At 32.7% G+C, this 26,251-nt stretch overlaps 2 protein-coding genes across 2 annotated transcripts in view; both read left to right on the top strand.

Moving 5' to 3' along the window:
* The window catches only part of Alpha-man-ia (alpha-Mannosidase class I a), a 63,296-nt gene extending 54,296 nt beyond the window's left edge, over window positions 1-9,000 (top strand). Inside the window, exons 4-10 of the mRNA XM_026640966.2 lie at window positions 4,823-4,925; window positions 5,521-5,628; window positions 6,360-6,587; window positions 6,986-7,124; window positions 7,264-7,408; window positions 7,743-7,859; window positions 8,334-9,000. Coding sequence (XP_026496751.1) covers window positions 4,823-4,925; window positions 5,521-5,628; window positions 6,360-6,587; window positions 6,986-7,124; window positions 7,264-7,408; window positions 7,743-7,859; window positions 8,334-8,492 — 999 coding nt within the window. The 3' untranslated portion in view covers window positions 8,493-9,000. The remainder of the gene's footprint in view (window positions 1-4,822; window positions 4,926-5,520; window positions 5,629-6,359; window positions 6,588-6,985; window positions 7,125-7,263; window positions 7,409-7,742; window positions 7,860-8,333) is intronic.
* A 6,489-nt stretch (window positions 9,001-15,489) lies between these two features.
* Window positions 15,490-26,251, top strand: part of LOC113401298 (xaa-Pro aminopeptidase 1-like) — a 29,124-nt gene continuing 18,362 nt past the window's right edge. The window contains exon 1 of the mRNA XM_064215389.1: window positions 15,490-15,635. Coding sequence (XP_064071459.1) covers window positions 15,587-15,635 — 49 coding nt within the window. The 5' untranslated portion in view covers window positions 15,490-15,586. The remainder of the gene's footprint in view (window positions 15,636-26,251) is intronic.

The following is a 26,251-nucleotide window of genomic DNA, read 5'->3' as shown; positions in this document are numbered from 1 at the left end:
GTAAATGGTTTACTCATACCCAGGGAAGCTACATCCGTTTACCCAGGGATAAACAATAACGAATTTTATAGTTAAAGTAAGCTTAATAGTAATATATAATTAATATGCTTTTTGCAATTAATCCCTGCTGAAAATGACACATATACGTACAAATTATGTATAAACAAGGCACGTGTAATGCAAAATGACAAGGAATTTATATTTTTAATCATTTTAATTATATCGTACATATTGTACCTACTCGATACGAAATGTGCACCTCGTCGTATTATACTGAAATGTACGCAGGCGGTGGGTCTGAATGTAGAAGCTATGATGTCATCATTTAGTTTTAGTTCCAAAGATAAAAAATACATTAAAAAAATTATCTTATTAATTAATATATTATATTAAATTAGTATACATATTTATTTATTTTACACACAAGTTTTGTTTACATTTTTTAATATCAGCCCTGAATTCTAAATTAGCTTTCGCTGTGTTTTGGAAGTCTAATATATATATATACTAGCTGTCACCCGCGGCTTCGCTCGCGTAGCAATGAATATATTTACAAATTAACTTAAAATATTACGTAAATTTAAGACCTCTTTGTATACTACATTGGTGTGTATTTCACCCCTTAGGGTAGAATATCCAGAAACGCTTAAATGCGAATCAACTCATTTTTATACGGTAGCCCAAAAATAAAATTTCATGTGTCTAACTTTAAAAATGACGGACTTCCAGACTAACCTGTATACGAAATGTCAACACCTATTTTTACCTTTAGACATAAAATATCAAAAAACGCTTAAATACGTATCTACTCATTTTTAATCAGTAGCCCAAAAATAAAGTTTTATGCTTCTAACTTAAAAAATTATGGTCTCCCAGACTATCTTATATACGAAATGTCACCCCTATTTCCCTCCTTAGCCGTAAAATATCCAGAAACGTTTAAATACGTATCAAATCTTCGACGATCGACGACTTCCATAAAAATTTTCAACCCTTATTTCACCACTTTAGGGGTAGAATTTCCAAAATCCGGGTGTCATGATATGTTAGTTTATAAGTATACAGACTAAAATATAAGTTTTATGCTTCTAGTCCTAAAACACTTTCAACAACTTACAACCTTTCATCCCCATTTTAAACCCCTTACAGCACTTTTTCCAAATAAAAAGTAGCCTATGTCCTTTCTCAGGCTGTAGACTATGTGTGTGTAAATTTCATTTAAATCGGTCCAGTAGTTTTGACGTGAAAGCGAGACAGACAGACAGAGTTACTTTCGCATTTATAAAATTAGTATTTATCTAATAGATGCGTAAGATAATTTTAGTACTAATTATTATTAATACGTTTCTTTTTTATCTCTATTCCTATACAATATAATCATAAAGATACGACCACACTATCACTAAATAGACAAATAATCTGATAAATAAATTTAACGTAACAATGACCGAGTATGATATCAGATCGCTATGGACTTAGCGTGAGTCAATAGTGAAATTAAACGAGATACTTTATCACAGTGTTTATAAAGCCACCAGTTTTTTCACAAATATAACACTTAGAAACAAAATCAATGAAAAATAATTAACACTCTTTAATTATCGTAATTCAAATGAAAACCTTCATATGAATTACGATAACTGTTCGGTCTCGTCTGTATAGTTACTATCTATATGTCAGTTAGGAGTTCGTCATGACGTACCAAGGTGAGAGGCTAGTGAGGCTGTGTGACTTTTATGTAAAAGAAATAAAAAACATTTATTTCTAACTAACTGAGCCAATCTATTTTACACGCTTTAAATTTATGTTATAAATGAAATGAATATGTACCTAAATAAAGTTTAGGTTGTAATAACTCTCGCTAGATTCAACCAATTTATAATATAAAAATTACTAATAATACTGTTTTTTGAATTTATATTTTTGAGCCGTTTTGAGGGAAAAAAAAATTATTCATACCCATATGAACCTATAATGAGGCAGTTATTTTGAAACCAAAGAATGACCCTTCAATTTTATTTATTTGTAATTTTTGTTTGGACATTGGACTATTTTTCATTTATATTTTTGGATATTTTTTTCTTATTATAATCATAGCCGAGGGAATGACGTAGCCCATCCAGCAGTAGAACACATAGAGCAAATATGTCTCCACAAACCCGCAGTTGTGAAATTCTCATAAAAAAGGCATTTGACCAACTGAGAGACTCGCTGTTATAATCATTATTACTTAATAATGTGCGTCAAATTGAATCTAGGCCTTCTGGTGTAGATCGCCTATAAGTTTTTTTTTTAATATATTTATGATAAATTATTTCATAAATATACAAAAAAACGAAGTATTATCCTGAACAGGTGTATTTTGCATTGAAAGGTTCGTGATAGTATCAGCAGCCTATCAATACTATCTGTAACTTGGTGCAATGACAGCAACAATTCTACCGCAACGAAACATCGCGAATGTTGCGATTCTGCATTTCGAAAGATTTACATGTTTAATTAGAGCGGTTGATTGTGCTAAACAACGATACGATAATGTTGTTACGTTTATTGGCAGACCAACGACTGTCGTTGGGTACATTTTGGTCAAAATAAGTTATCTTCTCCCTCCGAAACTTTTTTAAACTTAGTATTCGTCTTAATTAATGGATGACTTTGTTGTAACTTTATTTTTTTAATAGATCCTCTAAATAGGAGTAGACTCAATTATTCACTCATGCTACTGATCTTACTTCTTATCAAAATCCAAATATGCTTTATTCAAGAAGGCTTTCAGGAGCACTTTTGAATCGTCTTTTTACAGAACTGTATTGAACGTAAAGCTGTCAGCGAATCGGAATGTAGATTTCACGGAGAAGAACGTGCGAGAAACTCAGTAGTTACTCTTTTCCAATATTTGAGGGCAACGTTATGTCAGTTTAATACAATTGTATACAATATATCCTCCCTGAAAGTCAACAAGTATTAGGTCCACACCTTTTTATCATCTATATAATCTTGTGTTGAATAATATGCCTATAAATGATCTTACGTTCGCTTGCATACAGTAATCTTTAGATAAAGTTTTTAAAGCTTGACAGAACTGTCATAGCCATATCAAGTTGAAAATGATAAACGATATGTAAATAAACATAAACAATATGCTTCTCGATCTTTCTTTAATCTTTCCGTCAAGCTATATTTTTAATTAAATCGTCTCCAAATCGAAATCCGATGCTCACTGCAAACCGCTGGCAGTTCGTTATCACATCAAAGCCCGCCGACTCCGCAGACTCGCTCGTTATCATTCCCGATACGGCGCTCTCATTAGCCCACCGACCCTTCATACCTTATTCTTATCAATAAAGGATTGGTTACGAAATTAATTCGTCGTATGAGCAAAGCGGCGACCGCATCCTACTTACCAGCCGTTTGAATATAAAGTTTTGATTGGCATTTACCGGACTTTTCTGGTTTGCGATAACTGGGAAGCAATTAAGACTTCCGTGCAATCTTTGAATTATTTTAATTGCATTAAAATACTTTGAAGTAAATTCAAATAAATATTATTATAAAAGGTAGTTGATATTTTACCACGGTACTCATTTAATGTTTTTTGATACAGCGTTCATTATAAATTATAAATACACTACTGTTTTTTTTTACGTAAGAATGATGTATTTTGTTAGAATATGAAATTTAAATGTTAATTCAATATTAGTTGTCGGCCATTGCATTTTCGTAAAAAATGTTCACGCGTTTTAGGTTTTGCTGTGAAACTAATACAGTTTATCTACATGAATATAATAGTACCACGTAACACAATTTAATAAGGTCCAATGTTACAATGAATAAATCAAAGCCTAGTCTCGGTACTTATAGATCTATTCTCTCACGAAGCGCCCCTCCACATTAAGTATATACAAATAGAGACTGTTAGATAAAAAAAAAACCAAACGTAATGACTCTTAATTTACATTGATCCATTTTACAACTAATTGTAATTTCTCAAACAGTACGAATAAATCCTCGAAATAAAGAGATATATTTACAGACAGAACTAAATCTCAAGTCGAATTCAATAGGATCTCTTATATCTTGTAGGATATTTTACGTAATACTCTGTATTCAATGGAAGCTCCCGTTACAGTTCTTGACAATCGTCCATCATTGACATCGACATTTAACGATCTCCCCAATTATAATATATACTTACAGCAGACTTATCAGCTGAAGAGTCGATCGATAGGTAACAACAAACGCGGATATTTGGTATTCAAAATATTACGTTTCCATCACTTATTTTTACGAACACTTTTTATAATTTAATATATAAGGTTAAATACGAAAGTAACTCTGTCTGACTGTTTAAGACTTAACTACATATCGTATCGTGTCTGGATTCTGGATTCAGCCTTGATTTTTATAAAACTGTTATGGGTACACGGTCGTGTCTGATGATATATCAGCGTTTTTAAAAAATACCGGCGTTTTCTCAACTCGTATCCGATTATTTAAATAATGTAATAATGATTTTAGTTTATAATTCTTGTACCACTACATAAGAGAAAATATAAAAGTTATATAACTGGGGACATGTTTTTTTGTAATGCCTATCTGAAAGAAACTACTAAACGAATATGCATAAAAATTATAGCAGACTTAGCGGTGCATTTCAGGGATGTGGTCGTGCAATATGCGAGACACTAGCGTGATGATGCAAAAGTGCTTTTGTGAGCCTACTTGAATAAAGATTTTTTTTTTTTGTTCAAGTTAGATCTATATCGTGTTAAAGGTAAATCTTAAGTAATAGTCTTACGTACGTTTATATTGTATGTTGTAGGCAAATCGGCAATACCACTGGGCGGGCGCGAATAGTATTCTATCTGAAGTGGGTACTCTCCACATGGAGTTCACTTATTTGAGTGACGTCACTGGAAAGGATGGTAAGCAAATGTTTGAATAATTGTTATATTGTTAAAAGAATAAGACGAATTTTACCGAATACACTAGAGTATTTATATATATTTTTTGTTAATGTTAGTATCACTGAAATTGTTTTATTTGTATGTGCCTTTTCAAGGTTTCATATACTACCCTACCAGGGTACCAGCCCAGCGATAGTTCAGTGATGAGGTTTCTCGTGATCACATAGTGTCTGCGGCTATTTTTATTAATATCAATATCCACATAATGATTGTCTGTTTGTAGTTTCAAGTTGCCATCTAACCTAATTCCGTTCACGATCTTTCGACATATGACAAAAATGACAGCTTTGCAAATTGATTAATAATATAGAGATATTATTAGGTACTCCATGAATGAAATTTTAATTCATCGTAATAATCAATAAAAAAGCGAATTTAAAGTTATCTTTAAACATTTTTAATATTTTTTTGTGGATAAGTAAATTTGTTCTTCGTCCGGCAAAAATATTCCCTCAAAAACTTAACGTATGACCTAAAACGAGTTTGCTTTTGTTGTATGACATTAGAATAACTAGTGAGAGAACTTAGATTTACTAATAAGTGTATTGTTTAGTTTACAGACAGAAGGTGGATCGTATCCGCGAAGTGCTCCACAACATACAAAAGCCGGATGGCCTCTATCCTAACTACATCAACCCACGAACAGGACAATGGGGTCAAAGTATGTATTTCACGCTGCTTGAAAATTCAATGCAAATTGAGTAATAGGCACTATTGTGCGCAATGTTTAAAGTTCATACAAACTTACTTACTCACTCAACTGCATATGAAAAGCACTAGGCTTAACAATATGGTTCAAATGTTTGGTGGTAGGGCGTTGTGCAAGTCCGTCTGGGTTTTGCAGTACTCAGCATTGTTGTGTTACGATTTGAAGGATGAGTGAGCCAGTGTAACTACAGGCACGAGGGACCTAAAATCTTAGTTCCCAAGGTTGGTGGCGCCTTAGAGATGTATTAATAATTAACATTTCTCACAGCGCAACTGTCTATGGGCGTTGGGGACCACTTACCATAAGGTGGCCCATTTACGGGTCCGACCACCGTTGCCATAAAAAAAATCAAAGTTTTAATCTCAACTCTTTGTTACATTATGAATTTATATCTCGTATTCTATTATTTATATAAAATTCTACCATAAGCTCCTAACATTAACAGGAGTAGACCTATTAACCTAGTATTACCTAGTGGGGCAGTTACTAGTTATTGCTGTTCAGCATGGTCAACATTGATGTCTTACCTAAGACTTCCGTGGGAGGTCGACTTTGAAGTATATTACAATTTTATTTCTAGTAGACCGCAACGTTTCCATATAATGTACTGTTTAATTGAAACAAATTGAATTTTGACGTAAAAAGGTCAAATGTATTCTTATTAAAGTATTTCGATATTTCAGGGCACACCTCCCTCGGCGCCCTGGGCGACTCGTTCTACGAGTACCTGCTGAAGGCGTGGATGGTCTCCAACAACGAGGACGAGCAGGCGCGCGTGATGTTCGACGAGGCGATGCAGGCCGCGCTCGACAAGATGCTTCGGATATCGCCCTCGGGGCTCGCTTATCTCGCGGAGGTCAAATACGGCAGGATATTCGAAGAGAAGATGGACCATCTGTCGTGCTTCGCCGGTAAAATATGAACATATATGATAATATTTAACATTAATAGATTTCAATTTAAAAAATTACTATATTTTGTGTCGCTTTCAATTTCCATATAATCTAATATTACTCGTTCATTTCTCTTAAGTTCGCTAATTAACTAAATCTTGTCTTAACGATAAAAATTTGAACGGCAATTATTTGAAGAATATAAAAATAATATTAAAATGAGAAATGTCTATTCTAGACAATGTGTTGTTAACGTGTCTCGGGTATAATAAGAGAAATAGTTAGGTTAGCCTAATTAAGTGAAACTCTCCCATAAAATCCTAATAACCTGCTTCCTGTATTATTATTTTCCCAATAAAAATGCAAGTGTCATGACGGCTATACATGTGACACACTTCGTCGTTATATGTCGGCAGGCGGCATGTTCGCGCTGGCGTCCACGACGCTGCAGAACTCGCTGTCGGAGCGCTACATGGACGTGGCCCGCAAGCTCACCCACACGTGCCACGAGAGCTACGACCGCTCGGAGACCAAGCTGGGGCCCGAGGCCTTCCGGTACGGTCTATGTTACTTTCTGACATTAAAATTTCGATTTCGAAACGCTGTTAGCTTAAAATATCGGCAGTCTTTTAAATGATTTCATATAATTAGAAAAACAAAATTCGAATTCGCTATGTAATGTTGTATATTTCAGATTCTCCGGCGCAGTAGAGGCGAGAGCAATGAAGAGCAACGAGAAGATGTACCTGCTGCGGCCGGAGACCTTCGAGAGCTACTTCATCATGTGGCGTCTCACCAAGGACCAGAAGTACCGCGACTGGGGCTGGGAGGCGGTGCAGGTACTGACTTAAAAGTATTGCAAGATGATGTCGTTGATTTGCAACATTGGTCTAACACATAGAATTTTTTTCTCTTCTTCTTTATTTCTGAAACAGTCGCTAGTCGCTATACAGTTTTTCAGAATTAATAACGTAATGATTTACTTTTCCCGATGATTTTTTTGATACATATTTAAATATTGGATCATCCTTTCAAATATCTTTAATGCCGAATAAATAAATAAATAAATAAATAAAATTCTGCTGAAAACATACATTTATTACATCATAGATACTGTCGTAGTCAGCTAGAAATATGTTTACACTGTACGTCAACAACTCTGTGATGCCGCAGGCGCTGGAGAAGCACTGTCGCGTGGAGGGCGGCTACACCGGGCTCGTCAACGTGTACCACTCCGCGCCGCAGGGGGACGACGTGCAGCAGAGCTTCTTCCTCGCCGAGACGCTCAAGGTGCGCCCCGCGACACGTGCGCACGCACGTGCATGCACACACGTGCGCGTACACACGTGCGCGCCTCGCACGCCCTAGTGTTACACTCACGTGGACAGTGCAAGCAAGCAAAGCCGTTGGTTTCTGCGCGTGATTAAGATAGTTGTCCGAGTTTGCCTGTGCACATCGGCACTACAGTATCTCTTACATAGTTGCTTAGTATTTAAAATTGGCCGTTTTCGTCCCCAATCGTCAGAGAGAAATTATTCCAAACACTCGCACTACATATGTATATCATTCTATACTTTTCTGTATTTCACAATTTATTCATCAAAACCTCATTTACTATGAACACCAGTTTCTTAGTGAAAATTTTCAGTTGTCGAATTGTGTAACTTGTAGAAATAGTATTATCTATATCCTTTCTCCTTATGCATAATAAATCCTTCATTATATGTTATACGACTCGACTCTAATGAAACTTGTATCTTTCAGTACTTATACCTGCTGTTCTCGGACGACTCGCTGCTGCACCTGGACGAGTGGGTGTTCAACACTGAAGCACATCCGTTCCCCATCAAGGGGAAGAACCCCCTGTACCGATCGGCGAACAAACTCATCGCTAACTCAGGAAACGAAGACAATCAGGTTTAAAAAGAAAATTCGAAATATATCAAAATTGTTACAAAAATAACTTGAGAAAAGATTGATTGAGACTACAGTACGTTGTTTGTGTTCTTAATTTAAATTAATGTAAATTTATAGTTACAATTGAATGAACGGAATAAATTATAATAAGCCACGATTACTGACAGATACAATTATCAAGTTGTGCTCGAGTGATTTATGTGTATTCCAAACAAGGTGTGTTTCTATCGATATAGTAATGTTAGGGGGTCATGTTTCTATACAAATAATCCGTGATAAACAAAAAAAATATTCTAATATTTTTTCTAATACACCCATGACTATCGAAGTAACTGGCTCTTTCGAATAGTTTGAATTTTATATTAATTTCTAATTCCAGTAATATAGATAAAAATTCTTACTTAAAATAAATATCTAGGGATTAATTGAAGCTATTTATATTTGTAGAATATGTTTGAAATTTTGTTGATATGGAGTTGTTTATTGATTTTTCAATCTAGGAAATCTTTATAAATACTAAAAACAAAAATATTTTGTTAATTATTCTTATAATAATTTAATGATACTGAATTAAATAATCTAGACAGAATTGTCATTTTTCTAAATAATTGTTTATTTAAGTAATTATATTTATGAAAGCGAGCTTGCAGCAGAAGGCATATCTAAAAAAATTAAATTTTAATGCAATATTGTAGTCAGAACTGTTTTAGAGACATTCGTTATTGTAGACGAAATGTAGTGTACTATTACACTGCTTAACTATGTAATGTCATTATAGTAAATTCGGGCCCGCCATGTGCGTTCTGTGCGTGCACAGTTACAGGGGAGACAAGTTCCGACTTACATGTAAAGAATTACACTCTCTCCTAAATGTTCTTGTGGAAGATATTTTTCCCAAAGGTCCGAACGCTGGCGGCAGGCTCGATATCATTGAAACTCTTAAAGGAAAATGTTAGATCGTGTATTGTAAATTATAATATTATATATCTTAAATAATACGAGACGAATAAATATATAACGTAGTGTAGTCGAACGGTAAAATAATATTGGAATTTTAATGTGAAATTGTTTGGTATTTCGTTTATTTTCAAGTGCTTAATAGAAATGACTGAATTAATAATGTAGTCAATTAATATGATGGAATTAGTCTCAAATTAGATTTTAAAATTTTGCAAGTTTTTTTTTTTTAATAAATATATTTTTTTCCGTTTTTTTTTTTGACAATGCCCCGTATGACATTATGTAATTTCATAATTTCTTCATTTTCAATTTCATAATCTAGTTATTCCGATTCACTCGCTTCCGTAAATTTGTTTATGTATCAAATGGAACAGTTCCACTTGAAATTTTTTGGTATGTTTTTAGGTTTAAAATCTTAGTTGCAATTAAGCCAATTTTTGTTATTTTTTTTTACTCTTTTATATTTTTATTATTAAAAATAAAAACTGTATGTATTATTTTTATTCTAATATCGTTCATGAAGATTGTACATGAATGATTTGAGATTTTCATGATAATTTGTCTACTATTCAACTCTTCCTCTATTTAGTAATATTATGTATCTATATTATGTAATTATTATTAGATCTCAATGTTTATATATCTGATTAGATACTTTTTTTAATATGCATTTAATTGAAATCGATGGAGATGTTTTTTTTTTTTTTTCTTTATGGATTCTTGGTGAAATTTATTTTTAATGCACACCGTTGCTATAGCTGTAGCGGCCTACATAATATCTTACAATATAATTATGTAATTTTATTATAATTTAGATAAGGGCATTGTTTGAAAAATATTTTTTTTCTGTATAAATTTGTTTCACTATTTATGTATAAGAAATGCTAATACAATATTTCTTTGTATAAAAAAATCTGTCAGTCTTAAAGCGAAAGTTTATTACCAAGAGTGCACCCGTTAATTAAGCATTTTAATTTCGTATTTCTTTAAACAGTTTCAAATTTACCGGTAGTAACATAAGCAGCGATTTTTAATGAACACCTAACTCTACGTAACTAGACGGAAGTAGTTCAATTTGTGTACATTATGTATATAATAGTCATAGATTATAATAGTTCTAGATATTTTCTGTGTAGACGTTGTTTTAAATAACCAATATGATGTGAGCGCGACTGTTGATGTATTTTTTAATTACATCTTTCTGTTTGTACGATAATGACTACTGCCATCTTAATTATCTGTTGTATAAAACCAGGTTGATGTGTAATAATAAATTACGTTAAAATAATTATTTTGTGATATAAAATATTGACGCGAGTGTCGTTTGGTTTCTTCAATTTTAATTACATTAGTTAACGTTTTTTTTTTTTTTCATGTTAATGATATTCATTCTCGCGTTAATGTTTTGTTGTTGAATACTTAATATTAGAAATTATTTAAGACTTAATAAACTAACCAAAATAATAACAATTTCAGTTATGTAAACATTCTGGCTCAATGTGCCAGGTTAACGCAAAATAAATAATTTAAAAAAAAAGGTAAAATATTTTTTCTTTACTTACGTAAAATACAAAAAATATTATGAATTTATAATTTACTTAAAATAAAAGAACATGTTTCGTATTTAAGTTTTCACATAAAAAAAAAATCTTAAATTACAAATATTTAAAGAACACTCGACAACAAAAACCTCAATTAAAATGAACATTTCATAGATTTAAATCACGTAGCGAGGTTATGTCGTTTAACGTCAACCGTAAAAACAAGCCAGGAGCAAGCGAGTCCTGGGTAACTGCTCAACCTCTGATATACAAGTTGTTAATAAATGGGATGAGTATTATTAAAGAGTTACATTATATGTTATATATATACACATACATGCAATATATATATATAATTGAAAGTTAGCTCGACAAATTGCTCCGATTATTTAAATTTTATAGACAACTATTTAATAATACTCAGTGCTGTTATAATGTATAATGTAATATGTATGAAATTGTAGTATTTAAATTTCAGTTATTAATAAAAACTGTTTATATATTTTGTGATTTTTCTTTTTAATAATACAAAAACATAATTTTATTTACTACATTAATCACGAAACAACATCAACTCATATAATAACAATTATAAGGCTCTCTTCATGCTTTTATAATAAGTTAATTTACTTTATTGTATTTTCCACTTCCTCTAAAAGTAACAGGCATTATAGTTTAAGCATTTCTTATCCTTGACGAAGTATTTATTTAATTGATATGGTGCTTGATCATTTTATGCATATTTATGACTTAAAAAAACTGCGATCACTTGTCTTTGTTACATTATGACTTCAAGCTAGTATTCCAGTAATTTCGTAGTTTTACTATGAAAGTTTTCCGGGAGTTTTGAAAATTGGTAATTTTATAGATTTCAGCAAGCTTTTTTCGAATTTTAACTTTTCCACCTCGTATCTTTGCCGTTCGCGCCGCTTTATTGGAAAAAATGGCTCTGTATAACATTTTTTTGAAAATAACTCCGTTCCGACTCATTTTACGATAAAACTAGTTTTGTAATAAATTATACTAGAGAAAATTTCCTACCATTCATGTAGCAACTTTTTATAGTTTCAGCGTACGAGACCCGCTAAGTCCACTCCAATACGCGTTTTGGCCAAATAACTCATTTCCAAAAGAGCATGACGAAATTTATAAAATTACCAATATTCAGGACTCCCGGAAAACGTTCCAGGTAACCTACTACTACTATATAGATAGTACTTATATAAGTAATATTTCACTTTTCTTTCAATTTCTCTTTAAGAAAAAAATATTATTAGTTTCATGGCGTTTTGTAATCATCTGATCTATTTATAATCTTGGAGCTCATTTTTAAAAAGGAGTATACTTACAATTATTTTTACTATTCATTAGAATGCTTACTAATAATTAATCATCTTTTATGAACTTACTACTGCTAGTATCCCTATACAACATTAGCGTTGTGCGTGGAAATATTGTATATCATAAAATTAATATATTTATTTTAAGATATCCAACAAAAGATAAACACAAAACAAGAGTAACCAAAATAGCTCTTCAGCATAATTGTAATGTGTGTTCTTTAATTATAGGAAACAACTGCTCGATAATTAGAGAGTTAGCTTAATATCATAAAAATAAAAACACATTTTACAAATCAAAGAAAGATAAAATAGAATGTATAAATACATATAAAAAATATAATCAATGAAATTCAAAATCTAAAACAAAAATAATATTGTTATAGACAAGTTTGTTAGAACGAATTCATTTAGTGAGGCATTTTTAGTCGCATTTTTAGAGTTGATGTCTATTTCAAAGTGTTTTTAGATAGCGTATTTAATGCCTGCAGCTCTTGGCAGCTAGATGTACTAGATCATAATTAGATGGAGGAGTGTGAAACAAACTGCAGACACTTTTGCGAGGTAAATGAGCAGGTACATTTAAATTAATTCGTTTTAACAATTCACTACAGTGAAATATATAATGTATAACTTTATGTAAAATTAGTAGGATAATCTTCCTACGACAACCAATTGGGTTCATCTGCAAGATTTTTGGCCATTTGATTTCGTAAGAAAGATGATAGAGAAAACGATTTTTTACGTTCCCTAAAATCTTGATATAAATGTTGTAAAGTGGGTTCTAGATTATGCTGCTGTAATCTAGGATGGGAAGAATGAACGTATTAAATAATTTTATTTTTACAGGTGCCATCCTCAAATATTAGCCATTTATAACTACAAATCCTAGCATTTTCCCTTTGGATACAACATTTAAGATGTGTGTATCGTATTGCAGTCTAGCGTCCAATCTAAATCCAAGGTCTAGCACCATAGTAGCACCAACCTTGGAACTTAGATGTGATGTCATCCTTCAAACATTTTAAAGGCTAGCAACGCAACTGCAAGGCCCCGGTTTTGCAGATATACCTGGGCGGCGGTAGTTTTTTTTCATCAGGTGACTATCCTATATCATAAAAAAAACCCGGAACACATCAATCCTTAGTATTGCTGCTTGGCAGTAGAATATAAGATGGCTGGATGCTACCTACTCGACGGTCTTGCACAAGGATCTACCATTAAGTTAAAGTAAGCACACGTATCACAGCTGGGCAAATGCCTCGTTGCATTTGGCATAATTTTATTCGAGACATGTAGGTCTCCTCGCGATGTTTGCCGTGACCGATGAGCATGACATGAATTTAGGCCATGAAAACCAGACTGGCCAATGACTGGCTAAACATAACGTGACAGTCAATGTCATTAAGAATGGAGTAGAATAGGAAAAGTATTAGCCCGTTACTGGGCGAGAGCCTAATAACATGCACTGCTGAAGGCGATAACATTGATCGATCGCTTGCTTTAATAATCTAAACTTTCTGGCGTCACTTAAATCGGAGTTAATTTTATATAAACGCGAGAAAAAAGTAAAATAAACTATATAACATGCTTGGTTTCACATTGATGCAATTTATTAATAAAGAGAATTCGAAGTGCGCTTAGGAAGAAAATATTATGTATAATGTAGGAATATTTATTTTGTAACGTATATTTATTTATTACTTAAATAACTACCTAAATCACAAACGAGAAATATAAATACTAATGTTATTGTGAAAATGACTCTACTGTTATAGTATCAAAATGATTACAAACTTTTATCGGTACACCCAGCTATCCAACCACCCGTTCAGCAGCGAACTTTTTTCGTTGCACGTCATTTGAAAATGGTATTATTGGTGATACGGTGATATTGGACTGCAACTGTATATATATCTTGCGCAAATGACATTACTCAAAATTAGCGCCTTGTCCGAAAGAGGTACAGTTGAGAAAACTATAGTTGATTCAATATTAATTATATTTTAAATATTTGCTTATATATATTTAAATATAAAATATTTTAAATAATATATATATAATAACTTAGGCAACGGCTACAGGTACTGCAATTTGCAAAGTCTAAAATTATAAAAAAATATAAAATGAACAATAAAATTAGGAATTTCATTAAAAGAAAATTCAGTAAAGCAAAATTGTACCGCTCAAATCGGGTATCTCACACGATCATAAGGTGAGTATTTTGGGGCTGGCGTCGAAGGCCGAGAGTCGTAACGTAAATGTCGACACGATTCCCTGGCCTAACATTTACCGCCTGATTCCCGTAACATCCAATTAGGCGAATGGCTTTGTTTGTTAAATCGACTAGTTAAAGTTACAGCCTTTTTTATTGTGACTGGATTTATTCAATTGTTTATTCATTTTGTCATTTAGGGTACCTTCAGTTCAACAATTTTTTATTCAAAATTAAGAGCTTAGTAAAGAACTTTATAAGGTTTCTCATTTAAAAATTCACTCCCATTTATTATTTTAAACAAATGAAAAAGAAAGATACGGCTGTTGTTATATATTTGTAAAACACATATAGTACCCACCTTCCTTTTTTTACTATATTTTATTTATTATTTCCCATTACCTCCAGATTATTTACATTTTATCAATTTAATGAAGGTACTTATCTAGAAATATGTAATATCTTTTTAAATATAACTTAATTATAGTAAATAAAAGTTTATTTTACTTTAAATTCATAATTATTACGTATATTATGTTTTTTTTCAAACACTCTAAAATAGAGTGTATCATTCCAACAAAATCTAAATAAATTTGCATTGATCTCGTAACCAGACACAACCTTAATTATCTGTCGGAAACCAAATATTGTTTCAATTAGTCGAGGCAAGACAGTTTTCTTTATGGGTTCGGGACGCTCCCTGTCCCCATTCTAAACACCACGAAAGGGTGGTGGGGTTGAGCTGCGCTGAAACCCGAAGTTTACCATCAAGACCACTGAAATAGTTGCGCGACTGACAAAGTCACGAACGTACCTCGCGAATTTACAAACCAGACAAGTCACTTATATTTTCAAACTGCATTCTCTATAAGAATTTAAAAAATACCTTTAGTTAGTTAACCGAAGTTTTAATTTTACCAAATAAGAAAATATATTTAAAGGATAAATCGACATATTTAAAATAAATATCTGATAAAAGGTGACCTTGCGCGGTTTATTTTTAAAAATATCTCTGCTAGTACGTAAATCCAGATACTTCTAATTATGAATTATCTGATTATCTTCTACTTCGCTACAAGTCTACTGTTTGAAGGTAAGAGCAATATATACTTTTATACAGAAACCATGTTCATTCTAGAATCTACTAATTGTCAAATGTTATAAATTAAATAAATTTCGCCTCCTACAATTTGTATTTAACCGTTTTTCACGAAAATACACATTATCAACATTTAGATATTGTACTAGCTATTGGACATTTTGAAATTATTCTCAGTTTGATTAGTTTTGTATAAGTTAGTGAATAAGGGTGGAGTGGTCAAGACGATTGCTTGATTTAGGTTCAAATCTCTTTCGACATTTCGAAATCTGAATAGAACAAACACGATAGTGTAGTAGATAATAGTCTTTCTGCCGCAGGGCTTTGAAAAAAATATCAATATGTAAATTATATATTCATGTTTAACATCTAATATGAGTTAGTACTAACTTTCTTTTGAAGTTATTTATTTTTATATATCAAAATAATATATATTTTTAAATATAAATGAATCGAAAATAAAACACCTACTAAACAAAAACGTATCGATTTAAAAAAGTTTTGACATATAAAATCTTTTAAATTCGATTTTTTTTACTGTTAATTTAAATTTATGAATTCCGAATTACAATACAAAATTAATGACTAGAATTTACTTTTACATTTCAAAAAGGTAACATCTCTCATCTCAAAAAAATCAACGCACATATCGTAATTCGTATTGTAGTTTTATATTACACATTTAATAGCAGGTTACAGGCACCTTTTAGGTCACTTCCGATTGACGCGTCCGAAACCGAACCAGTCGTCACAATTCACAAATTGTCTACGTAAATGACTTTGCTTCGTTAAAACATAATTATTATTGTATAAATTAACAGAACAATGCTGAAATATCAAATAATTGATGATGGGTTTAACAAGCTATAAATATCAACGTTTTAGAAGCATGTAAAATCATGTGAGTATAATTTCAAAAGGACACTTTTATTACTGGCACTGGACACTTTTATTTTGAAATTTATTTTGAAAAGCTTATGAATGAAGAGAATGACTGGAATGGTATTTTCCAAGAGGCACAATTAAATAAGGTATTAGTAAGAGAAATAAGCATGGATGAGGTAATGACATCAGTCAAAAGCATGAAAAATGGGAAGGCTTTGGGTCCAGATGACATACCAGTTGAAGTATGGAAGGTGTTAAAGACTGACGGATGTATGTGGTTGACTTTATAAGTTGTTGCATGAAGAAACCATCCCTCAAGAATGGTGCAGTAGTTCGCTAGTGCCCATCTTCAAAAATAAAGAGGATGTACAGGATTGCAACAACAACTATAAAGCTCATGTCACATACTATGAAAGTATGGGAGAAGGTAATAGAGAGAAGATTGCGAGAAGAGAGCGAAATTACCCAAAATCAGTTGGAGTTTATGTCAGGTCGAGGGACAATGGACGCTATTTTTGCACTCCGCCAATTGTGCGAGAAGTACCGACGTGCTTACAAGAACCTGCACATGGTGTTCATTGATCTCGAGAAAGCCTATGATAGGGTGCCTCGTGAAGTGTTATGGTGGGCATTGAAAGAGAAAGGTTTGCCTGGGAAGTATGTGGAGTTAGTCCGTGCTATGTACAGGGGATCCTGTACCTACGTCCGATCGTCTGCCGGCAACACCGACCAGTTCAGTGTGGCTATAGGTTTGCGCCAAGGGTCGGCTCTAAATCCTTATCTCTTCCTGCTAATTATGGACGCTTTAACGGCGAACATACAGGAGGAGGCACCCTGGTGCATGCTTTTTTCCGACGACATTGTACTAGTTGGTGAAGATGGACCTGAGATCCAGAGCAAATTGGAAGATTGGCAACAGAAACTGGAGAATGTTGGCTTGAAAATCAATAGAACGAAGACTGAATACATGTTCTGCGATTTCGGCGGTCTCTCCGGTCCTGAAGCCATAGCGCTTGATGTTGATGAGAGGAATGTGTGGTGTTACGCGAATGGATAGAGTAATGAATGAGTACATAAGAGGAAGTTTGAAAGTGGCACCGGTAACCGAGAAGCTATCTGGAAACCGGCTGTATTGGTATGGGCATGTTATGCGGAGGAATGAGGACCATGTTGTGAGAAAGGTTTTGAGAATGGGTGTGGATGGATATAGAGGTAGGGGACGATCCAAGAAACGATGGATGGATTGTGTGAAATACGATATGGTTAGAAAGAATGTTACTTGTGAGATGACGTCCAACAGAGTATGGTATATAAGTATGGAAGAAGAAGACATGCTGCGCCGACCCCAAGTAAAATTGGGATCTGGGCAGGAGGATGATGATGAATAGATGAATGATGGCATAACTCATTGATACTGTCGTCATTATGACAATTGGATTACTTACTAATAAAAAAAATAAACTAGGATCGCTTTGTTTAAATATCGAAACAAAAGCGATCGCTATATAATGTTTATATGTATATAGTAATTTAGTAGAATCCATCTGAGTAAAATATATTGACGAAATTTTTTTTAAGCGCATCGTCATCTAAGTAGATTTAATTTTTGTTTCTTAATAAGTAAAAGTTGCTCGGATAAATCACAATGTATGATATGATTGAAAACAAACAAATATTTTCGATTAATATTACTACAACTACAATTAGCTATGTATCGTATTCAGATTCTTATCGGAATCTTTATGTAGATACAAAAAATTAGAATAAATATTTAAAAATTCTGTAACCACTCTTTTTTTTTCATAAACAGAAACTTATACAGAGATTTCCATAATTGTAACTTTCAAAAATGGAAAGCTTCCATACAAAGTTTCACCCTCTAAGCTAATGAATTATCAAAGAAACGTAACATATATCTTTGAATTATTAACCTTTGCATATTCTGACATCAGAAATATCGAATTTCCATACAAATCCCCCATTTAAACTTGTGTATCATCAACCCCCTTCTACTGCAAAACAAGCGTCGAAATATTGTATACTGTAATATTATATATTGGTCTAAAAATAGTCTGTTTTATAAGGTATTTTTAGGAACTTCGAAAGCCTATACTGGTAATATCCCCGATATGGGAAGCGGCCCAAACAAAAACCATAAAAATCATTATTATGGTTCACTTATTTATTAGTTTATACAAGTATATCATAAATGGGAATTATCAATAAATATTTAATTGTAAACTATAGATCAGAATGTGTGACTATAAGTAAGTGTGGATAATATTAACTGCTAAGGTCGAATTGTAATCGTACAGCCAAAAAAGGGGCTTTGTATAAAATCCGAATCCCCGTTTCGTACTAGATGTTTTACGTTGCACATAATTTCAAAACGGTGATATCTTCTAAGGTATTCGAATGCTGTAGTGTGAAAATAATTTTAATTTAAGTTAAATGCCCAAGGTGCTTAACATTTGTCTGAATTAGGATTAATAATTAATTCGAGAAAATTACTTCCTTCCTACCCTATAGCTTTTAACTATTTTTTTATAGATTTTATTTTATGTTTAAATGATATTATAATACATAATTTTTTTAACTATTATTATAATAACTACTGAAATTTGGATTTGGAATCGCTCTTCTGTTAATGAAAACTGCATAAAAATCCGTTGAATGATTTAGAAGAAGTTCGCGAAGTTGCAGACAGAAACCGGAAGCGATTTTTTTTATACTGTTCATTGATATTGATATTGTATTTTGTAAATGGGCTTTTTATAGAGACGGCGGCGGCGATTAATTTAATTAATTAGGCGCTCAAAAATAATTTAATTGATGTAAACCTTCGATCCGTGTTCGTTTAAAATTAAAATAGTTTATTTTACGGCAAAAATTTATTCCTATGGTTTGCCTGGTTTTAGTGTAATGCATATACAACGTTCACAGCATTTTTCTTATTAGACAATACAAACCGCTATTTCCCTGCGCTTTGAATCTGTAATATCTTCGAAAATATTCATTTAAATTACATGCTATAATGGGCCATATCGATCTAAATTACATTTGCGATTTGTATCTTAAATTATCAGTGTTCTATATTATGCATGTATTATACATCTTCCTCTTGAATCACTCTATATATTAAAAAAATCGTATCAAAATCCGTTGCGTGGTTGTAAAGATCTAAGAACATATAGGGGCAGACAGACAGCTGGAAGCGACATTGTTTTAAACTATGTAGTAATATACAAAGATAAAAAATGTATTTGAAAGAGTTTCAAGTGGTATTGCGAACAAAATGTTTCATATTAAAACTTAAAATGATGGAAAAATTGATATTTACTCGAGTCTGTATCTACGTCAGATCATACCACGCTATCTTTACTGTGTTAAAAATTTCACCTTTTATTTTTTAATATATGAGTTATATAGGTTATAAACTAATTCTCAAAATAATGTAATATTAGGTAGGTATAAATCATCTTAAATATAATAACGGTAACGGATTATGCATACCAACCATAAGCCACGCAGGTAAAAAAGTTTCTTCTAAAGTTTTCCCATCGTTCAGCTTTCGAGTGCGAGTAGTGTTTCCCAGGAATCAAAAAGAGATGGAGTACATATGTAGATCCCTGTTGCTCAATGGGTGCGAGCGTGAGAAATATGGGGCGATATTATTCCCTTTTTACCAGGATCGCATAGACTCCTAGGAGGTAAACAAATATTAATGTTAAACACGTTATTATTAAACTTTTTTTGTATACGAATGTGTGCGTGCTTTCATTCATACGTTAACAGAATATAAGTCAAATGTCACTGCACGTGCGCTCAACACAATGTTACTTATTTTATAAATCAATTCAATCACAAACAATCAAATCGGTAAATCCAGTAATATTTAATTTTTATTAAATTAACAGTATTTTTTTAAATATTCAAGATTTTCTATTTGACGGGATTCAATTAGTAAAATGTTTTTACACTAATGTAAAAAGTTAAGTTACTAGTGATACTAATAATTATTAGCAATTAGTTCGGCATTATTCGTTGCGATAAGAATATTACTAACAAATGTCATTTAACACGTACATTTTCATGGCCATCGCCTAGCCCTTTTGCCATTAGAAAAAGAATATGTTTTTATTTTTATAACTCTAGGACCGTAAAAGTCATAACGCCCGCACAGGCAAGAGCCATAAGGCGCCGCCCGCTGCCGGCACTCCCCTGACATTTATCCATAGCCCATAAAAATAAATATCTACCAGGGGAGCATAACAGGTGAGGGCTCTACTTTTGTAAAGGCCTTGCCGCACCCTCCCCTTCCCGATTCGCTCAACGGCCCACTAACCCGTTTAGACATTTATAACATTTAAAGCTTTGGAACCCAGTCTCGATCTTTTATGAGACAGCTTTGATTTGTGTCTATGTTTTTTAATTTTAATTCATTTTAACTAAATGTTAAAAAGAATATATGTAATTTCATTTTTAATTCTCTAAAATAGTTTTTTTAGGATTTGACAAACAATGATAAAAACACTAATCGTAATAGGTAGTTGAACTATAACCATAAATACATATATACAAAGTATAAGGGAACAATAGGCTTTATTCTGGTTTTTTTTTAATAAGTTAGACCACCGAGCCGATTCTTGATATGTCTATTATTACTTTAAAATGTATTATACTCATACTGATTGTGAGTAAAGTAAAATGTTTGAAATAATGAGGCTTTAAAAAATTGAAGCTACTTTAAGATACTCATAGTTTTTTAGAAAATTTGTTAATAAAAAAAAGAGAGAGAGAGAGAGACTTAGTCTTAGGCGTCCAAAGAATCCCGCGATAATTTGACAGCCGTTGTTTCAACATCGACGTGTTAGGGGCGATATATGAGATTAACGATGCGAATAACACGAGAATATTGATGGTGAGTGTTTGAGTAGGGTAAATAAATGATACTAATCTGAAATATGAAATTATATAATTATAATTTTTAATTGCTTTATTTTTAGTGACAATAGTAACTATTTTTGTCTTCAAAATTCGAATGCTAATTTTGTTAAACGACTTACGACCGAACTTGGTTTTTTTTTGTCTGTGGAAAAGGAAGCATATAATGATGCGGAAGTTAAGTTATGTTTAAGTTTTAGTTGAATGAAAAATTGAATGGCGAATTTATGTAATGAATTCAAAGTTTATATATATTAGTGTTGATATTTATATAGGGTAATATGTTTAATAATAATATTTTATCATGTGTTAAAACTTATTAATGATTACTGAAATTATATGTAGCAGTACGACAAATATAATTCCCAATTTCATTAATCAAAGACTTAGTGTGACTTTATAATGAATATTAAAATAATTAATCAAAGTAACTTATAAGAGTCTCCTCGCAGTAGTAGGGATAATGGTATGCATTAATGGTAATGGATATTTAAAAAGAGATCAAATTATAGCACTTGTATTATCTAAGACAATCTCAAAGTTTTCGAAGTGAGCAACCCGAGTCGGCACCGTGAATAGATCGCATGGTCCTCCTAAAGGGGTCACGTCAAACGACCAGCCATCATGTTGCATTGCGTGTGTCCGTGATAAATGACCGCTATTGTCTTTATTAGGGCGCGCTTACCGCCCTCTACCGATTTGTCCCCCGATTAATTTGAGGAACCAGATATATGTACATAAAGAAGCGGATAATAAGAGAATCCTATGCTGCAAAAACAGACTTTCAATTGATTAAAATTACATAGAAACCAAGGAATACTTTGTACTTATTGTGATTAGTGTAGGTTTTATGTTACTTTGTACTCATTGCGCAATACATATACCATCCTGACTAAATAAAATAAAATATATGTATACATATTTTAATGTTTGTTTTAGTTAGGTAATAGTTATTGCCGTTGTAAGGCTATATCATCTTACTCACTTTAACTTAAGCAGGAAAATATTTAAAATACCTTTGGGCTTAAGGCTTACACACATTATTATATATTTTATAAAAACTACGTAATATTGCATTTGTCTACGTTCTACACAGTTGTAAGTTTGTGCACTATTCAGAATATATATTATGCCCACTATTTTATTACATTCTATTTACACTATATTATTTATACTTCACCTAATAATTGCGTAACTCTGATTATCTAACCTCTAACAGTGAAGAACAGTGAACTATTTAAATATAGAAATTACGGAATAGAATAGAACAATAGGATTAACGTAGTTCCATTAGTTTACTTATTTCTACAACCTTAAACTTATATAAAGCAAATGTAGTATATATAATACTGGCAACTAATGAAGATTAAACCAGCTACCTACACGAGCACAGCGCTAACGCGCATTAAAAGTGCATTGCCCGCATCGATGCATTCATCAGCGCATCGCCTCGCCGCGCTGAGCTCCTGGTGCCATGGCCGCGTACATTGGCCCGCCGTACCGGTCACTTGGCAACCATACTAAGCCCTGGGACGAAAACTCTTTGTTTGATACTTATTGCTTGACCATTATTTGGTCAAGTAATAAATACTCACTGAGAAAAATAATATTTTATTATTTACATTTGGCTGTTAACAAAAATATACACTATTTTTTATTCGTAATTATTTTTTATTTATTATATTTTCACCTCAATTTAAAATAGTCAAAGACAAATTATTAATACTTAATAAAAATCAATTACTGCGACAGTTTTATCATAAATTATATAAATAAGTCGTGATTACTTGGGAAGAACACATTGAGTATTTACACAGTGATATCAAAGTATCATTTAACTACAGATAAGATGAATGTCAATAACTTAAGCAATTTTAAAATATGATCACTGCAATCTTGATAAACCAATAATTACCATAATACGATTTTCTCGCACGAATTATTTCATCCTTAATGTGACTCCAAATTAAATTACGATTTAGATTCTCACCCTGCGTTAATATAGAAATTCGGGCAAAATAGGCTTAGGGGCGTTCAAATATTACGTAAGCAGATTTATTACAATTATTTACCCCCCCATCCCCCTTGTCAGCAAAAGTAAGCAAAGCTCTTACCCCCTCCCCCTATGCTTACGTTTTTTATTTTTATATATATTTATTATTCAATTATAAATGTATCTTTTTTTATTTATAATTATAATGTTATATATATTTTTAAAAATAAGATAATAGATTTAGGATAGAGATTAGATTTTACTGATACAGTATTCAACATAGAGTAAGGTACAAAAATATTATAATCTTATGAACATAACAAACTTATTTTAAATTTTTGGTACACATATTAAATTAAAATTAACAGTTTCCAGTCCATGAAACCCGAATCCATGATTCTAAGTTTTCGATAACATTAGATTGCTGCTCAGTGTTGTGAATCTGCTCACTTTCATCCGATTTTGGAATATCTACGTCGTTCTCATCGAGCCATTCAACATCATGGTGCTCTAAATTTTGAATAATGCACATCAGTTCATTAGCACGACGAGCAGCGATTCTTACAGGTCTAATTTTCTTATCAGTGTGCGTGTTTATTTTTTTATGGATCTTCTCGATGTGACGATTTAGTGACTTGACGAAAGCATGATAAAGACCACACGTTTTGCATGTTCGACTTTATAGCCTCAATTTTACCGTCGGACAAAAATAATCGTAGGGCATTTGCAGGAAATCTTTGAGTGAAGCACTTAAGCGTAGAGTTTAATTGACTGGAAGATCAAGAAATTGCCCTCCTTCATCCAAAACCAAGTCATCAAGTGTTTGTTTTACTTTTACAGGTGGTGGAAGAAACTTGTTGTCTAGTAATCTGAATAGGCCACTTCTTGGACGACAGCATTCTGTATTTCTACATTTTACAATTTGAAGCAAGTATTGGCTTTCACGCACATGTTCTGAACACCATTTAATGTCTGGAAAATCAGGAACATCTTGTTCACCAGCCCCAACATATTTTGCAGTAACATTATAGCCATAAATTTCCATTAAACTCCATACTTCAGCTGAGCATGAGTATGAGCGGTAGATGAACTATGCTTTCCACTTCGAATAGCGATGTATGTTGGTCCAGAATATCCAACGGCTTGCGGTTGTCCTAGTATACTGGAAGTGATTTTGATACCAGCATAAGTAGATGGTATTAATTTATGACGTTCAGCGATTACCCAATCGTGGTCAGGTAATTTGATTCTATATTCCAGGTGCATTAAAAGAGGCGCTTGCTTATTTGCCGCAGTTACGCCAATAGGGACTCGACCTTTATCATCTTGAGATATGAAAAATCCTTGATCTGGTCCAAGGTGCTATGTTCTCTAAATAATGGATTGTTTTTTCAGCGAACTTGCTATCTAAGTGGCTCTTGTGGTGATCAGTTTGAGCCCGAATGAGCTTAACAGGGACTGTCGATACATGTCTTCGACCTTTTGCAGAATTAGATATGTCCCACTGCGACTAATATCAAATCCTATTTTACGTAATTCTTGTGTGAGTTCATCAAGAGTTTTTACGCTGCGAAAACATTACGTTCGTCTTCTATAATCTGCTTCACTCCCAAATAAAGCTACATCCGCAATTGTTTTCAATAGTGATGGTTGATTGCTTTCAAGATTAGGACGTCCCACTGAATCCCTCAGAGATAGTTTTTTTTTTATTTCTGGATATTCATGACAAATATCTTCTAACTTTCTTTTCATACCATCCCTGTGTTTCTTTTGGGCAACTGCGTTTTGAATATTCCTGTTTGAAGACTGTTTTGATGTTTTTATTTCCTCGCGCAACTTAATGATCTGTTTATCAATTTCAGCACGGCAAGAGCAATCTTATTTTTCATAGCTTCCTGAGAAGGTTTTGCTCTCTGTTTATCTACATTATCATTATTTTCGCATTGCTTTTTGGCGATTTCTAATATTTCTAGTACTCATAGGTACCTAAAATGATTTCGTCACTCACCTTGGAAAAAAATGTAGTAGATTGGATTTATTCTTAGTCGCCGCTTGCAATTCTTCTTCAATTCTCTTATTTTTGTACTTGTATGAGATTTTATAAAATTTTCAAAAATTTTTTGGTATATCTTGGATTTGTCTATTTGAAAAGACGTCTTATTTAAACGTCAAACTTTGGCTAATGGAATCAACGGTAATACAAATGTAACTTGCTTTGCTATCAAAACGAAACAATACACTGACAGAGGAAATTTAGACAAGTGAATAGCGCGCGGTAATTCCCCTAATCGGTTCTAAAGCGAGTGCCTAAACGTATGCATTACTTGCGGGAATCCTCGAAAATTCGTTTCGTTTTCAAGCATAGATAATGTGAGGGTTGCCATTCGTGTAAAAATGTAAATAACTACCTATGACGTAATCATCATCTAGACTCCCTACCCCCCATGTCATCCAAAATACGCAAAACAAAGACCCCTCCGCCCCCCAATAGTGCTTACGTAATACTTGAAAGGCCCCTTAGTGGGAGAGAATAAAGTGGGATTTTAAAACCTTTTGTAAATAATAGCATATAATAATTGTAACAAAGTACTTACAAATGATGTTAGCGAATAATGACATCGGCTTGGGTGGCTGGTCTGAACATGAATTTAAATGTAATGACTGTTTTTTTAAATCCCTTAAGAGTTTCGGTATCGACTTTAAAAGAAATAAATTCGTATTTGTATCTTTTTACTTTTTGAGTTATATTTTGCAAACATTTTTTATTTTAATTTTTGATCTTACGATT

Source organism: Vanessa tameamea, chromosome 7 (assembly GCF_037043105.1).
Source record: "Vanessa tameamea isolate UH-Manoa-2023 chromosome 7, ilVanTame1 primary haplotype, whole genome shotgun sequence".
NCBI lineage: Eukaryota > Metazoa > Arthropoda > Insecta > Lepidoptera > Nymphalidae > Vanessa > Vanessa tameamea.
This window is presented reverse-complemented; position numbering and strand designations above follow the sequence as displayed.